This window comes from Thermobia domestica, chromosome 14 (assembly GCF_964235325.1).
Source record: "Thermobia domestica chromosome 14, izTheDome1.hap1.1, whole genome shotgun sequence".
Classification (NCBI taxonomy): domain Eukaryota; kingdom Metazoa; phylum Arthropoda; class Insecta; order Zygentoma; family Lepismatidae; genus Thermobia; species Thermobia domestica.
Genome location: NC_137467.1, coordinates 124,572,284 through 124,591,043, shown reverse-complemented (window position 1 = coordinate 124,591,043; position 18,760 = coordinate 124,572,284). Strand labels below are relative to the sequence as shown.

The 18,760-nt window shown below is 35.5% G+C and overlaps 1 protein-coding gene across 1 annotated transcript in view; it reads right to left on the bottom strand.

The window, feature by feature from the left end:
* Nucleotides 1-3,208: 3,208 nt before the first annotated feature.
* Nucleotides 3,209-18,760, bottom strand: part of LOC145670707 (uncharacterized) — a 155,235-nt gene continuing 139,683 nt past the window's right edge. The window contains exons 3-4 of the mRNA XM_081739489.1: nucleotides 13,468-13,629; nucleotides 3,209-3,551 (exon numbers count right to left, since the gene is read on the bottom strand). Of these exons, the coding sequence (XP_081595615.1) occupies nucleotides 3,360-3,551; nucleotides 13,468-13,629 (354 nt within the window). The 3' untranslated portion in view covers nucleotides 3,209-3,359. The remainder of the gene's footprint in view (nucleotides 3,552-13,467; nucleotides 13,630-18,760) is intronic.

The window sequence follows — 18,760 nt, the reverse complement described above, 5'->3', positions numbered from 1 at the left end:
AGTTCACTCTGGTTCTGAACCATTTATATTATTTTATTGGTTTAAATCAATTGTTTGTTTAACATACACATACAAATTCTATGAACTTCAATAGGAAAATAATTTTGGATCACACACAGCGGAACAGGCTAAAACTCGACTCGACTCGAACCTCGAGTCAAGTTTAGAGTCGAGTCAAAGGTAATTTTCTCGAGTGGAGTTCCGAGCCGAGTCACTGTTTTTGATGTTGAGTTTCGAGTGAGTCGAGTTTGATAAATGGCTCGCTAGTTCAGCTCGTTTTAACTCTTGAAATAATCGTCTGATTAGACTGGAAAGCAAAAACCATGAGAAATGTAAGCAGTAGTGTGGAATACTTTTAGTGTTGCTCACGACAAGGAACACTACTCGCATCACGTCTCGTCTCGATAACGAGACGACAATAATTTTTTATAACGAGACAGCCTCAAGTGTCATGAGCATCAATATAAGTATATACTGTAGCTCTTACTATCAAAGCTGAGATCTGCACGTTCAAATTTTTGAGCTCAAGCAGAAGCCCAACCCGAGTGGTGATGTCAATCGGCTCAGCACTCGGTTCAACTGAGCGAACAACTCGAGCCGGCTTGGTTCAGATGAGCCATCGGCTCGGCCCAATTGAGCCAATGGCTTGAGCCATCTCGGTTGAGACGAGCCGTCGACTGACACAATTGAGCTTTTAGCCCGAGCTTGCTCGGTTGGGATGAGCTACCGACTCGGCTCAGATGATTCACCAACTCAGCTGAGATGAGCCATCGGCTCGAGCCAGCTCCGTTGAAACGAGTTCATCGCCTCGGTTCGACTCGGCTCAACTGAGCCGATTGCTCGAGTTGGCTCGGTTGGGTGAGCTGTTGGCTTGGCTCACTTCTCGGTTCGGCTCGATAGTGAATGAGCTATGAACCAAGCCGCTCGAGCCACTGACAACCCTAGACCCGAGCCGAGCAGTTTTTAACATGTTTGACCGGCGCCCTATAACTTTCAACAATTTAACTTTTGAATACTTGCTTCTCCGGAACTCAAACCCAGATCCTCGTGAACAATGTCCTTGCCTCCTGAAGACTTCTCGGCGACCGAGATCGGAAGTCAACTAGTTTTAGTATACAGGTACACCCCGCCTACTTTCTTGGTTATACATGATGTTACAATAATAATAATAATAATAATAATAATAATAATAATAATAATAATAATAATAATAATAATAATAATAATAATAAGTAGTAGTAGTAGTATCACTGACCTATTATCTATGTTGGATACTTAAAAATAGTAATTGAAACTACACACGACTCGACTCGATTCGAAATTCGACCTGAATTCGAGTCGAGTTGGAGGAAATTTTTCGAGCCGAGCTCAAAAATGTCTGCTTCGAGTCGAGTCGAGTTTCAAAGAAAACTCACTCGTATCCATCCCTACAGTGGAATAGGTATAAAGTTCGTGACCCGAGGTCTTGCTATGTATGTTCACAGGGTGTTCGAAAACGACATCAAATTACTTAAGGAAATTAATCCTTACACGAAAACATAAGATGAAAGTTACGGGTCACCGTACTAAAAACATTCTCGCTTAAATTTCTTAGGTTAAATCATATTATGTTGCTGTCAAATACAACAAAACTTTAAGGCGTTTTCGGAAAACTCCAAAATATTGCTCGAGTTGTTGCTTTCTTGTACCGTTACGACCAATTTTCTGTGGACAATATATCTGAAATAACGCAACTGTGCACCAAGGTTGGTCTATAGGCTTTTTCATGTTTTCGTCCGAGGATTCACAGCCCGAAGTTATTTCCTGACACCATGTGTATATATTATATTTGCTTATTTTCGAGTAACAAGATCTAGAAATGTTCGAGGCCCTAGTTCCACTTATATTTATTACCATAATGAAAACTTTAAAAAATCGTTCACGTAGTCTAAATTATAGTGACATTACTATGTCCGTTCTTCATTAGCTTGGTTGGTTTGGTGGGTTTAGAGTTTAGTGTCCCTTTCTGTACCGATGTTATAAGAGACATGAGCCTTCAGTGGAATCCGAAACCTTAGTGATCTGTTGATATTTCAAGGCTCTTCCGCCGGGTATTGAACCCGAGATCTGTGATCCAAAGGTGCGCGAGCTAGCCACTAGACAGACGAAGGGAAGGGTTATTGTATTTTTTAGAATGTTACTTATGTATGTTTATTCATGGGAAAGTTGGTTCATCGGGTTCAATCCATCGTTTCAATCTGTTGAATTTAGCTTGAAGTAAAGCTGATTTTTTTTTATTACATCCAGAAAAATATGTGTTGAATAGCTAATGTTGCCAGAAAGTAAAAGTAACTACCTGTCACGAATTTCAAATCCCAGTTACTACAGGGAATTCTGTAGTTTGTATCCATGCAAACGTCTCATACAAACTTAGTGCTGCAAAGGAAAGCTAAATTTCAACCATGATCTGTATCAAATTGTTGATCCTCCTCTTCAAAGTATATACTCTCCCCTATTTTCCACTGTTGCGGCAGTGTTATTACAAAGAGTTGGAACGTACTAATATGAAATTAGTGGTTAGCAATAATTATCTAACTAGAGTTACTAGTAATGAAGAAATTGGCGTTCTCTACCTGATCTTTGCTTTCGCAGTATACCATCATACAGCATGAAATCGCAAGAAGCAAATATTTCAAATTGTCTTGGAAGCAAATATTCTTTCTTTGTAACATTTACAGAAAATCTATCCGCTCTGCAGAAACGGAGGAAAGAAATGGGATGAGGGTGGCACCCCGCGACGTTCTACCACACCCATTAGAAAAGGACTTAAGAGGGGGAGGGAAATACCTGCCTGTCAGCAGGACATCTGTTCGCGAAGATCACATTGGAACACACAACCTTCAATATATAGTCCATTACAATGTTACTTTAAAAAGTTCATTACTCGTGATCTACGTCATTAAGCGTGAAATTGAAACAATCATTTCATTTCTATTGCTTTTCTGTGTACATATGAAAAATTTTAAGTTGTTACGTACCATATTTCGTTAGATATTCATGAAATAAAGTTTACATGTTATCTTATGGATACTGAGAAACCAGTGGCAAAAGGTATAACATCGCCTTAAACGAAGGTTCTAAATCAAAAATGAATTTTGTTTTCATTAGATTTATTACTGATGATTCTACAGTAAAAAGATACATAAATAAGATAAAAGAACTTGTGCATTACAATCTGAGAAACTAGCGACATATCCCAATTTATCTTTTAATGAATTCTCATTACCATTCATCCAAAATACTTTCGAGATCCGTTAAAGACAATTGAAAGATTACGGTTTGGACGGTTGAAATAACACTGTTTTCAGACTTTCTTGGGTCTAATTTCTACCTTTCCTTCTTTTTTCTTCTTCCCTGCTAATTGTTACATCTGCAAATATACAACCTATTAGTGTGTCTTCAACATAATAGTGGAGCTTTGCACTCCATTCTCCAATAAATGTTTCTAATCTGGAATCATCCTTGGAGTCTTTGACAACGGTCAGTTGTGCATGTTGTGCTTCATATTCACCCTGGGAAAAGAAGATAATTAAATATTAATATTTTTGTATGTATTTGTAAGATTACCATTAACTTTACTAGAAATGTGAGCATGTTTAACTATTTGTCGAGCCCATTAAAATAATACTTTATGAAATGTTGATAATAAAAATATAAATATTTCTCTCTTTGATTATATATATATATATATATATATATATATATATATATATATATATATATATATATATTAAAAGATCATAAATTATAAAGTTCTGTGCACATGTATTCTCCATTTGATCCTCCCCACAAAATGGTAGAGTTGTTCTACTGCAGAAAGTGGCTAACCTGTGCTAGATAGTCACTACTAATAGTTAGCATTGTATCTGCTGGCACTACTAGTTAGCATGCCTAAGCTCGACGACTCTCACGGCAGCGCTGGGATGTATTCATAGGAGCACACACGTCAGCAGTAACTACGTTGTTAGTGTTTGCGTAAGAATACCAACTGGCGATGGTAATAAACTTAGTCCAAACGAGAAGTTCCCAAAACTTTTTATGATGCTACAAGACAATTTCTAGAGAACAATGAGTTGTCGTTATATTGTGAGACTTATTACAAACTATAGTATTCTAATTGGGCTGTTCAGGCAAAAGGAAATCATATCTAATTACCAAAGTTCTGGCATAAAGTGACCTACAGTTTGTAGAGTACGGTTATATATATGAAAAAAATAACACTGTGTTTTGTATTAAATGACTTATTCAGAATATGTGACCATGAATCTTTTAAACGTTCAAAAAATTACAGATACAGAACTTAAATATGAAATATGTCCAGAACGACTAAAACTGGACTTGATTCTCTTGTGCTCTGAATCTCGATTCAGACTTTTGTGATCGAAACCTCGATCTGGACCTCGACACTTTGTGAAGAAGTCGACGATATGCAGTACCCGTAATCAATATATATGCTGATATGGTGGTTATAGAAGTATAGAATCATTACCAGAATAAGCATTTTCCATGTATTATATATTTAAGGGGTTCATATTTTTAGGCTGACGAGTTTTTTAGGTCTCATCCTCTAAAATGTTCCATGGAAGACCATAGTAACAAATGATTAAAATTAGCTCAATTGAATAATATTAAATGCCTCAAAATAACTCAACTTTTCTATATATTCTGGACATTGGTCCTTATTGTTTTGGCCACTTATGTTTGGCATAGTACATTCATTTTTCATTTGAAGTGATAATACTATGCAGAAGAGAGTCCCATTTTTTCCATACAATCAGAGAATTGCACATCTCCAGACCGTAATTCTGATTGACCAGTGTGAACTCATGTGGCACTCATGACTTTTTAACATTTTCGGCTTAGTGATTGCACAGAGTTATCAAGCGACAGTGTTATAGTAGATGGCTGACTCATCTGCAATAGCACGAACATTTTTAGAGGGTCTGCTTGTACGGTATTCCAGAGGAGTTCATAAGAACATCATGTTAGTTAGTGTCTACGGGCTCTTTCGCAGTGCTCAGTCATCACAACGAAATTTAACACAGCAAAGACGATTAGTGTGTTCTTTTTCCGCCATTCTTGACCCAAATGCACTGTTGATATTTTATGGAGCTTGCTGTGCAGAAGGTCCCAACTTGAATTCATAAAGAAAAAACATTGGAAATAATGTCTTTTCATGACACTTTTATACTAGCCTGTTCAACAACGAACTGCCTCTTGGCTGTCTGGGTACTCCAGCCCATTTTCTGAACATGTATTGAGTGAGTTAGATGCGTGATTTCAGTCCAACCTGTGATATGATGGAAAGTGGGTTTCCCACCAGACATAAAACCTAACATTTCTTTCGCACCAACCTAATAATTTTACTTGCTTCCATCGTTTACATTCCTTATAAATGTGGAATCGATCCTTTTCTTTCTTTTTTTTTTTTTTTTTTTTGAGTTGTGATTTCATATTCAATAGTACATGAACACTACAAATATTAGCCTGTGAGTTTTTTAATGCAATAATATACAATAACTTTGTATGTTTTAATACTTATGTAGTATAGTATTATTCTTAAAAATTTGTGCATAATATATTCTTATCATATCGAACTACCTCACTTCAAGTAACATTATTGGTTTTGAAAAAAAATTCTTAATGTTAGTAAAAATGAAGACGACGTTGTCTGATACATATTTCATTCTGATTAAAATGGGTGCTCTAAGGGTGAAAATGGGGTGTTGAAAATGTTTTCAGAAAATAGAGTATTTTGTGATCTATTAAGTTCGGAATTTAAACTCCTCAGTAAAAGATAAGTGGTCACTGGGAACGGGCACGAGCGAGTTCGAGCGAGTTTTCATTGAAACTCGACTCAACTCGAAACAGACATCTTTGAGCTCGACTCGAGAACTCGGATCGAAAAATTCCTTCCACCTCGACTTGAATTTAACTCGAGTTTAGAGTCGAGTCGAGCTAAAACGAGCCAAATCGAACCAAATGCTGTCTGTGGTTTCAAGTACTTTCTTTTCCTTCAAGTATCCTACTACTACTACTATAACATTATTATTATTATTATTATTATTATTATTATTATTATTATTATTATTATTATTATTATTATTATTATTATTATTATTATTATTATTATTATTATTATTATTAGTCTAGGAGGCAAGGACATCGTTCACGAGGTTCTGGATTTCAATTCCGGACGTGCAAGTATCCGGGCTCTAACCAAAAATCGTTGAAAGTTATATTCAAAACTGTTTAACACATGTTCAAAACTGCTTGGTCCGGGTTTAGGGTTCTCAACGGCTGAAACGGCACGGCTCACAGCTCATTCCCTACCGAGCCGAGCCAATAACTCACCCACCCAAACCAACACGGGACGAAAAAAACGAGCTGATGGCTCACCTTAGCCTAGTCGGTGCCTCATCTCAACCAAGCCTGCTCGAGCTGTTCGCTCAGTTGAACCGAGCTAAGCCGGTTAACATCACTACACGGGTTGGGCTTCTGCTTCTGCTCAATACTTTCACCGTGTAGGTCTCAGCCTTGGTTCTGAGAACTACAGAATATACTTATGTTAGTGCTCACGACATTCGAAGCTGTCTCATTATTAAAATGAGGCGAGATGCGAGCAGTATCTCACCTTGTGAACAATACTAAAAATGTTATTCATTACTGCTTACATTTCTTACAGCTTTCGCTTTCCAGTCTAATCAGGCAATGATTTCAAAACGAGTTAAAACGAGCTAAACGAGCGAGTCATTTTTAAAACTCGACTCGACTCGAAACTCGACCTCAAAACAGTGACTCGTCTCGGAACTCGACTCGAGAAAGTTACCTTTGACTCGACTCGAATTCGCTTCGAGTTTCGAGTCGAGTCGAGTTTTACCTCTACTCGTGCCGATCTCTAGTGGTCACTAAGGTGGAGCGTAAAAATCAAATTTTCAAATATCGAATTCTAATATGGCTCAAAAGGCGTGTATTCACGTGCTAATCAATGGAAAAATCACGAAAAAATCACATATTGGATATTGAGATTGCGCAAACAGCCTAAAGTTTGAAAAAGTTACAAAAAACACCAAAATTTACCTTTACGCGAAAAAATATTTTCGAGTATCGAATTCTAATAGGGCTCAAAAGTTGAGTATTCGCATGTTAATCAAGGTAAAAGTAACGGAAAAAATCACATTTTGGATCTTTAGTTCGCGCAAACGGCCTAAAATTTGGAAAAAATTATAAAAAGACACCAAAATTTAAGTTTATGTAAGAAATATACAGATTACTTTTTTTGCATTTCTATAGCGTCTAAGTATTTTATTTTTTAAAAGAATCTAAGTTTTACGTTCTACGGTTATGATGTCAAGGCTAAAGGAGGCGGAGATGATGAGAAATGAATGAAATGGTGGAATGAAGAAAGTAGGAGGAAACTGGAGAACCCCGAGAAAACATACGCACACGGTGTTTGTCCACCACGAAGTTTACTTGGTTCAAGCTGGATCAAACCGAGGACTCCATGTACAAAACGTGAACTCTCTACCACTGAGCCACCATGGCCTCATACTTTATTTTAGTTGTGTGAAGTCATGTTTGTTAATAATTCGTTTATGTGAATGATTATATACATTTTATTTCAATATTGATTTTGCAGCTCTTCGCCAATTTCTCATAATTCTTTTTTCATGAAATGGCCCAGAACTCACCCCACAGAGGTGGTCGCAATTCGAGTTCCACTCACATCCTACCAATTAGGGTGTGCTAAATTATGTTGATTTACTCAAGAACGTGGCCTTAAATTCAGTTTTTTTTTTTTTTTAAATCAAAGTTTGGTATTGTGAGTCTTGAGAGCAAATTTGCTCTAATGTAATCACTTCTGTTTTCTTGTCCGTACACTTTTCCTGCAGACTCGGTGACAAGTTTGACTCGTCTTTCAACTTCCTTAGTATGTCATGGAAAACTTAAGAAATTAAACTCATGACCAGATTTTTCATACATAAGTGATAATATGTTATACACAAGTTTCTGTTGTCAAACTTTCGAGCACTGGAAGGGGAGACAGCTTATATTTTCTCCAATCTATCAGCTCACTGTAGTTGCTGAAAATTTATTGAAGGTGCCATAAAAGTTCTAGCAGAGCAATTCAGACAGGACCGTGTGTTCCAGATGTAGCTATAATAGATCCTGGACCTCTCAGTCACTCCCGATGGTTGACATGTGCAAACCTGGTCTTAAGCGGCCCATACACGTAAACACATGCCTGAAGAAACAGCCCGACTTGTATGAAAAATGATAAAACCACAGGCAAGTTGATCGTGTATGGCCTCGTTCATTCATGTTAAAAGTTTTCAAAATCTTCTGAAAACATGTTTGATGTTTTTGCCGTTCTGCATGCATGTTTACCGTGTATGGGCTCGTTCATGCAAGGTGGCTGTTTTATATTTAGGTCCGCCAATCACGACAGCGGAAGAAATCACGTGACTCTCTCCTCCGTCGCATGCCAAGGTCGTTCAAGATGGGTTATCGTTATTCCTGGAGGATCAAAACATAGAGAGAGAGAGAGAGAGAGAGAGAGAGAGAGAGAGAGATGCGTTACATGACAAGGGATTCTGTGCATGCATTTATTCAGGTATACAAAGAAGTACCATGTTTTTGGAAGGTAAAATAAAAATTTAAAAAAACTACTGTGTGGGGAATGACGTAAAGAATTCTACATTTGAAAATCTAGAAAAGCTGAGAGAATTTCAACCTCACTCCACACTTGATAGTTGTTAAAAGGAGGATAAATACGTTGCACTCCAACTACAGAAGAGAGCACATCAAAGTGAGAAAAAGGAAATTAAGTGGTTCTGCCGCTCATGAAATTTACATGCAAAAGTTATGGTACTACAGGGGTGTAGCCAGCAGGCTTATCTAGGGGGTCGTTTTTGAGGAGAGACAGCTACAATGTACAAAACCCCCCAAAATTTTTTACAGCTAGAGATTTTGAGGGCTGAAAAAACGGATTTTTTTTTTGTTTCCGTCCGAAAATCTAAACACACTGTTTTTTTAAGTTTTTTCTTCAAAAATATTATGTACCAGGTAGTTTTTATTATACTTAACCAAGAACTACTGCCCCGAAGCAAACGTTATACCTTTGTGTAAAACTATTTCAATCCAAGTCCTTGTACACAGAACCTATCTACATAAGACTGATTATTTTTTAATTTCATTTAATTTCTTTAAAATTTTCTGACAAAAATATTTATTTATTATTCGTGACTAAAAAACATTATAATTATTTTATTAACAGCTATATATCACTTCCTGTTTTACACCAAGTGGAAAAAAAGCGAATAAAATTCAAACTGAAAAACTGAATTAAAACGTTGTTTTTCACCATATTTTCCAACTGATAAAAAAATGTGTTTTTTAAAACACTCAGTTTACGGCGATAGTTTTGTAGCAGTATTTATAGTACCTTGTTGAAACGTTTGTCTTCAAACTGTCAAATATAAAACAGGGGCGGATCCAGGACGGACTTCTGGGGGTTGGTGGGTTATAATACTGCTACTTAGAGCTACCTTTAAGAGCTTCAAACTCTGGGATGGGTTTTATTTATATATAAAATAAGAAATCTTCATCTTCTGGGGATTATCGCCCCTCTGCATCAGCCTCTTGTATAAAATCACAGTAAATCGTGTAATCTGCTGTTACAAATAAGTGTATATATATATATATATATATATATATATATATATATATATATATATATATATAATTATATATATTTCGAAGTCCATTTGTTTGTTATGAGTTTATATTGACACCAATCTAAAGAAAAATTACACAAAATATTATAATTTGTGTGGAATAATTTAGTTCCATTATCTAAACCATTTCCATCCAATTTGGACATGTTGACGTGGGAGACCCGGGTTCGATTCCCAGTGGGAACTAATGTGGTTCGGATTCCACGTTAATCAGTAGGTCCACGTCTCATATAGCCTCGCTGCTGAACGGGACGTTAAACTCAAAATCAACTCAACCAATTTGGAAGTGATCCGCACAGGAGCACTAGATCAATCGATTGTAGTAGATGTGGTAGCAACCTGTGCATTTGGTCATTCCTTACACAGAAGATACACCATATTATTTTTCAATCGGTAAATAATTTAACGTAAATTATTAATTATATGTAAACTTTGTTATATTTAAATGACTGGAGCAATATAATTTTACGATGATGTTTTAAAAACTGGTCGTTTAGGGGGTCCAGGAAATCATTTGGGGGGACTGGCCCCGACGCCCTCCTCCCCATGGCTACACCCCTGTGATATTACGATTAACTTTAATTTTTATCGGATTAGGAAGAAACACGTGTAAGCAAAAGCAACCTAGATGAATACAGCAATGATGAAGAGCTTGATGAGTCATCTCCACAGGTAATTAAGATAAAATATTATTGCAACTAGTTTTATTTTCACACTTATTCCTGTGTACTGGCATGTAGAATTAAGAGACCTCGATGGTCATTACTAGTTGGTAGCAATCATATTGTCTTACCATTCGACTCTTCACGGTCTCCGTCCTCCACATTTCTCAAACAACTTCTAGTAAGTTGAACAGCATGTTGGTGCGTGTGTGGGCAAAAAATTCTTCCAACATACATGATGAGACAAATCTTTCATGAATGTTGGTCATGCAAGTGTGTACATGTATGGGCCGCATTACAGTTGTACGTTTCTCAAACAAATCCTACGAACGAACTCAACAGTTTTGTAAACTACATTATAAAGACATGTGCCCCTGTCTGGTTTGGCAAAAAGAGATATCAGTCAATGAAATACTGACCTGAACATATTTTGAAGGTAGTTCAAACAACAAGATATTTGCCAAACAACATTAAAAGAATCATCGATCATGTGGTTGAGAGAAACGTGTTCTTCTGTCATCCAGTGGATGACAGTGGATGGTTGTTGTTGGCTATGACAGTTGTTGCTTATGACAGTGGTTGAGAGACAACACGTATGAGAGATGGGTTACAGGACAGTGCTAGAGGTATGAAATCAAGATCGAAGGCTAAATATGATAGAACTTTTATTGCACATTCAAAAATCCCACTACTGCATGAAAGCTTGACAACAGAAACTTATATATGACATCTTATCACTTTTGTATGACAAATTAGGTCATGAGTTCGAATTCTAAAATTTCCAATCCCATACTCAGGAAGTTGAAATATGTGTCAAACTTGTCACAGAATCTGCAGGAAAAGTGCGCGGACGGGAAAACAGATGGCTACATTAGAACAACTTTGCTCTATAGACGCAATGCCAAAATTTAATTTTTAAAAACGTTATGATTTCAAAGCTAAATCTTTGACTAAATTAACATAATTTAGCACACCCTAATTGATAGGATGGTTAGGTAGGGTGTGGGTGAAACTTGAATTGCAGCTACCCGCTCGCAGTGAGTTCTGGGCCATTTCATGAAGAGCAAAGCTTTAGGAAATGGGCGAAGAGTTGCAAAATCATTATGAAAATAAAATGCTTAAAATCACTCACATTAACGAATTATTAACAGGCATGACCTCACATAACTAAAATAAAATACTTAGACGCTATAGAAATAAATAAGTAATCTGTGACTTTTTTGCATAAAGGTGAATTTTGGTGTTTTTTTATAATTTGTTCAAACGTTATACCGTTTGCGCAAACTCAAAATCCAAAGTGTGATTTTCTCTTTAATTTTCCATTGACTAATACGCGAATACGCAACTTTTGAGCCCTATTAGAATTCGATACTCGAAAATCTGACTTTTTTCGCGTACAGATACATTTCGGTGTTTTTTGTCACTTTTTCAAACTTTAGGCCGTTTGCGCGATCTGAAAATTCAAAATATGATTTCTTTCGTTATTTTTCCATTGATTAACACCCGAATACGCGATTTTTAAGCTTTATTAGAATTCGATACTCGGAAATTTGATTTTTTCGTTCCACCTTAGTGGTCGCCCGTTCCAGCTTTTTCGAAAACTCCACTTCTGAGGGTTAGAAAACGGACAATTTTAATAATAATTTAATGTACAATTTTATTTGAGGGAAAAGCTTGAATAGTGTAAAATGAATTTTGAACACTTAGTAGGGGCTGTGTTTCTCAACAGATAAATGTATTAAATATGAGGGACCATGTATCCTTGCTTCTAAGTATGAAAGAGATTATTTTCCATATTTATTTAAATTTCGTTTAAGTATTCTTGAAATAACCAATCTGAGCAAACGGTTGTAACCTTTGAAATGAATAGTTGAACATGATTAGAACTTGAGCAATATTTTTCATAATATCAGCTCGACTGAAAGAAAGATGTGTATTTAAATTTATTTTCGCATATTTTCCATAAACCATACTTATTATTTCCGTAGTAAACTCGAACATTCATGTAGACAAAAAATAACACAGCCACACACACACACAAGAAATACAATTCTGTACACCGGACCTCAGGCTATAGATTCGATATGTTTTGTTACACAGAATCCAAATTTCGAAACCCCATGAATATCGATCTTGTCAATTTTTGTTATTCACGAAAAATTTCAGCGATTTTGGATAGAGAAGGTACACGTAATACACCTATACAAAAATAGTTTTATGCAACGGGTCTCAGAGTATGGATTCAATGTATGTTGTTACACAGATTCCAAATTGCAAAACCCTAGGACGACTGACTGTGTAAATTCCTTTTTATGGGAGAAAAACTTGAGCGACTTTGGATAGGGAGTAGGATATATGTAACACAGCCATACAAAAAATAAATAAATAAATAAATAAAAGATCTCTGCAGCGTACCCCAGGCTATGGATTGGATGTATTTTGTTACACAGAGCCCAAATTTCGAAACCTCAGGACGATTGACTATGTGAATTTCTTGTTATGTTCGAAACACTTGAGCGGTTTTGGACAGGGAGGCACACATGTTCCGCCCATTAAACAAAATTGACACAGTTAATCGTCCTTGGATTTCGAAATTTGGATTCTGTTTAACAAAATTCATCGGATCTATACTCTGTGGACCGCTGAACAGAACTCCCTTTCTTTTCTTTCGTTTTCATTTTTTTCTATAACTGTATTACCTGCATCTTCCCTTGCGTTAAAGTTTTTCGCCAACAAATAGGAATTGATACGTCAATCGAACTAGGGTTTTGTAATTTGGATTCTGTGTAACAAAATACAGCGAATCCATTGTGAGGTCCGCTGCACAGAGCTTTTGTTTTGTATGTGTGTGTGACTGTGTAATTTAACAGTTATCCATAGCGCATATCACCGAACGTCCAAAGACGTTCTTTAATAATTCTTAAAAGTTACGTTAAAAAATTGTATTTTTCATAAAGTATTACAGATTGTGCAGAATATCTTACAACTTTACCAGTATATTAAAATTCTGGATGTATATAAAAATTTACCACAGGAATGGGGCAAGAGGTTTTGCCCACAAGTTTCTCCATTATCCACACGGTCATTTCTTCTTCAAACAGCGTCGTACACATGTCTTCTTTCTCAATTTCTGGCATACTTTCACATTTATCTTTGTCTCCAATATCACATTTTTTCACGTATATTTTCGCCTGAAAAAAAAGTCAAAAAAGAAAATTAACTTCACTAGAGCAACGAAAACTTACATAGAAAAATCGTAACCGTGCATATAACGGTAAAACATAGGACATGAAACTACTAAAATAATTAATGTAGATTATCATAACTGTTTTAGCTTTCATATATATCATGTAAAAATATATGAACTTTCAAAAATCAGGCAGACTTAACTGCATTTTCTTACTGAGAATAATTCATTCTTATGGAAACAATGGCAACGTGACGTGAACTGCTGCCGAAAGCAAATACTGTATGTAAAAATGGTTCGTTTTTGCTCTTTCATATCTATGTGCAGTAAAACATGAAAACATATTATAATAATTACACTACTATTATGATTTGAACTGTCTGAAACCCAGAGTTCATTAACTAAGTTTCCCCCAATTTATGAATATAGTCTAATCAAGAAATGATTTTCGTCTCGCGTATTTCACATAAAACCCTATGGCACAACAAACTAGGCGTAGACGCAAATTTCACGTACAGCGCATTTCCCAAGAACAATAGTTCGTTGATTTTGAGTTAACGTTTCTTTCAGCAGCAAGGATATATAAAACGTGGACCTACTGCTTAACGTGGGATTGAAACTACCCAAGCTTTCTCCGGGACTCCCACGTCAAAGGCGTGTACGCAAAACGCCTAGGCACTTAAGCATTAATTTAATATGTATGTAACCGATTTTACTAATTCATACTGATTTGTAATTTACTATTGCATATTAAAAGGTTAAAAAATGTAGGAGTAGTTTCCATTACGGTAACTTAGATACAATGGGCCTTATGCAGAGAATTTTGACGTATGATTAGCGTCATACTAAAGGCTTGACTACTGCAGAGAACGTATGTTAGTCAAACTCTTTGGCATGGCACTAATCACGCTTTAGAACGACCCTGCATAAGGAACAATGTATTTAAATGAGAGTGAAAGGGATCAGGCATTCTAGAGGCAGATTGTTGAACTATGGAGTTAATTGATTTTCACTCAAAAATGAATATATCTTTTCCAAGTCAAAAATGTGTAGAACTATAAAACAAGAAAACAGAAAATATGAGTTAATCAGTTTGGCTTCTGAACGCCACATATATTCCATGTCTAGATCTCTGCTGTCTGTGAACGTTTACTTGTGGGACTTTCCAGCAGGGTGCGAATTGGCGGGGGGATGCCAGGGATTTCCCCCCCTGATAAAAATCTTTCCCACCCTGGAGAAGAAAAATTTTTATCCCTGGCAGGGATAACTTTTCCCCACTCTGGAGTATTTTTAAATGGACATAAAGATAAGATAGAAAAAGGGAACAATTCTTACTTTGTGTAGCTAACCTAAATATTACTTGAGTGAAAATTTATGAAAAATCTCACATCTCAACTGTTTTGTACTTGTTAGTATATATATATATATATATATATATATATATATGAAGGGAGGACTGGGTGCGCATATGGGTGAAATTCATCCCCCTTGGGAAAATTTTTCAATTCGCACACTGCTTTCCAGTACTTCAGACGCTGAACTTTCTCGCTTAGCATGCACCTTAAACGTTTTTATCTTTTTTTTTTTTTTTTTTCGAAATACTATAACGCCTGTTTCAGTATTTATATAGAAACTATTCCTAATAGAAATAAACTATATTTTCTCAGTCTCAGAAATTCACAATTTTCCTTAGAATATGGATCTTGTCCTATCATTTGTTTCTCCAGTTCTAACCTTAATATGTTAGCGTACCTCTAGTTGTAACCATATTTGAATATACCTCACTGAGGCCGTGTTTGTTTAAAAGTGCGAAGTGCACACTTCGAGAATGCACACTCGATGTCTAGAAATAGAGTGCACACTAGATAGTGTACACTTTGTCAATTTAACTTCTGATCCGTACTTCGTTCTAGCGCATCGTCGTGGTGGAACATGGAACATTGATAAAAATAATAAAGGAGAATTTTGTGTGCTAAGAAAAAGTAGACTAATGCTCTCTTTTTTAGATGAATGTCTTTCCAGTCATATTAAAGATAGATATATCGTACAGATTGGCAATATGGGGCAACCATAAAACGACTTAAGAGTTTTCAATTATGTATGCTAACAGCTTCAGCTTTGCCGTACCTGTAAATAATTTGTCATTTCAGATCTCTCACACGCAGAGTAACAAGAGCCGAGCTTAAAGGCAACAACTATATACATATTGTGTTATGTGCACAATAACCTCGTAACAGCATAAAAAACTACTACTAAACAATTGGCAATGTTCTATTTCATTAGGCATGCTTGCGTAAGGGAATATTTATTAATTCACCGGGAGGAGAGTAGCGTAGGGCGCTGATGACATTTGTGAAGTTACAGGAATTTCATTGCAAGTGAAAGGAGGCAACCGAAGCTACTGAGGAGACCGCTATTTACAATATTGTGGCGAAAAACTATTTAACAGAGAGTTCTATTGTGTATAATTGCTTCCTGTTCGGTAGAGAACACCAGTGATTTATCCAGAATTTTGAACTTAGGGGGGTATTCGAAAAAATCTGGGGGGTGCAATCTTGCATTAAGGTAGTTTTTTTTTTTTTTTAAATTTTAAAATTCGTTGATGCAACGAACAATTGCATTGGATTTCCTTCCTCAGCCAGAGCCAATTAGCGCTTACTTTCTCATGATTGTATGACGTCGAGATAAAATCGTTGGCAATCGGTTGATCAAACGTTGTTGTGACGATAACAGCCGTGTAACGGTTGACTTCCATTCAATCTTGCGTTGCATGCTTTGCTTAAAAATTTATCTTATCGTAAGTAAGTTGTTTTATTCTATTGGCACTTAAAAACAAGAATTCTAGATCTTTAAAAACCAAAATAGCAAGATTTTAAATAGTGCCTTCCCGTTCTGCATAAAGGCCCTCAAGCACTTTGTTGAAAATATATTAAATGATCTTATATTTAGGCAGAAGGGGAATTCCCGTTCTACCTAATCTTTCGAGACGAGGAATTCTGTCCAGGGAAAGATTTCTTTAAAAGAATTTTTCTTTAGTAATTGTAACAGATTCTGTAAGAAGAATAACTATTTCTTTAAATTTTATCGTAACTTTTAGATGTTATTCTACATGCTTGTAAAAATGACTAAATACGGTTCTGTTATTAACAGTATTATTCACATCTATTTCAGTAAAAATGAATGTGATTTTAAAAAATGGATACCTGTAGAGAAATGTAAAATTGATTGACTCAGTTGTAAGAAAGCAGTTTGACATTGTAGCTGAAACGAAGATAAAACAAACTTACTTCGGTCTAGTATCAAGTCATTTCACAACAAAATTTTATTCAGTTTTCCAGTAGTTCACCTCCAACATGTTAAATATCGCAGTCAGGGGCGGCTTTAGGATTTTAATTTTGGGTAGGCCCGCTCCCTTGCGTATGGATACATATGTACACTCATGTTCAAAATTATTGTCTCATGTGTATAAATATGTTGTCGTAGGAATATGATTTGTTAACGAATTTGCCCGGTATTGCTTATAATGTTAGTATGTGTATAATCGGCAAAGACATGTATGTGGCAAATGTCATGTCACACGAGCAGTAAATAAGAACAATAAAACAAAAAACAAATCTTTCTTGTCCGTTTAGGAACATTTTGTTGTACTCTAATTTTCGTATTTATAATTCTTTTCCTATGAAATTTACCACAAGTATACATTTTCCGATTATACACATAGTATCAATATTAAAAGTACCGTGCAAAATCATTATCAAATTATATTCTTACAAGAAGACAGTTATAGATATGCGACACTAATTTTGGACATGAGTGTACATTTGATTGATTAATGGCAATAGGAAATTACTTTTACAGTAGTGGTTGATGCTGTTTATTAAATAATTATTTACCATTAACATAAAAAGTGGAAAATATGTTTACTCTTTATTGTATCTTTTAGTGTTTATATATTTTTCAAAATTTTTGGGTAGGCCCGTGCCTACCTGATCTACTCGCTAAAACCGCCACTGCTCCCAGTACGTAAAATGTGCCACAGTTCACATCCTCAAGACATGTTTGGCCATATATTAAGCAAACAATACAAAAGGATGCGTAAGATGGCCCATATCCCCGATTATCTGACCTTTTGATTTGATTGAAACTATAAAATATATACAAGTATTTCAATATTGATATTTTGTATTGCTGCTATTTATATTGACAATATAAATATGAACGTAGAAGTATATGTGATACTATTGCATAGACCTCTACAGTATAAAATTATGTATATAAGATAAATCAGCTAATAAGATGATGCCGAGAAAGGAGCTGTGGTGTAGAACACTAACATTCTTTCTTAAGAGTCGCCTTATGGCCAAACATGTCTTGAGGATGGGAACTGTGGCACCTTTTACGTACTGCAACTCTTAGCATGTTAGATATGAACTACTGAAAAAATTCATAAAATCTTGATGTGAAATATTTTGATATTATACCGAATTAAGTTTATTTTATGTTCGTCTCAGTTACAATGTTAAACGGCTTTCTTGCAACTGAGTCAATCAATTTTCCATTTTCCCACAGTTTTTTTTAATCATATTCATCTTTACCAAAGTAGATGTGAATAATATTGCTGATGAACTGTATCCTCGTCATTTTTCCGAGAAGAACAACAAGAATAACATCTAAAATTTATGACGAAACTTAAAGAAATAGTTATTCTTCTCACTGGCTCTGTTACAATTATCAAACAAATTATTACAAATGCAGGACAAAATCCAAGAGGACAAATCCCAAGGAAAATTCAGACAAAACGAGCTAAATTAAAGCTACAGAATCATAGGCTCAGATTAATAAAATAATGATTATCTTTTCTTCAACTGTTATGCATGTAATATGTTATCTGAAATTCTTCATTTTACAGAAATAACATTTTTTTAAAAAAAAATTCTGAAAAACCAATAAAAGACGTAAGATTGTTATAGTAAGTATATATATTTCAATTTTGATATTTGTTTATTTTTAAATCTTGATCAGTATTTCAGAAATTAAAATAAATATTTATACATTAGTCAAACTAAACGACTGATATATGCTACCACACAAAAACAACTTTTTAAAATTCAAATATCATCACAGTTACTTTTCGT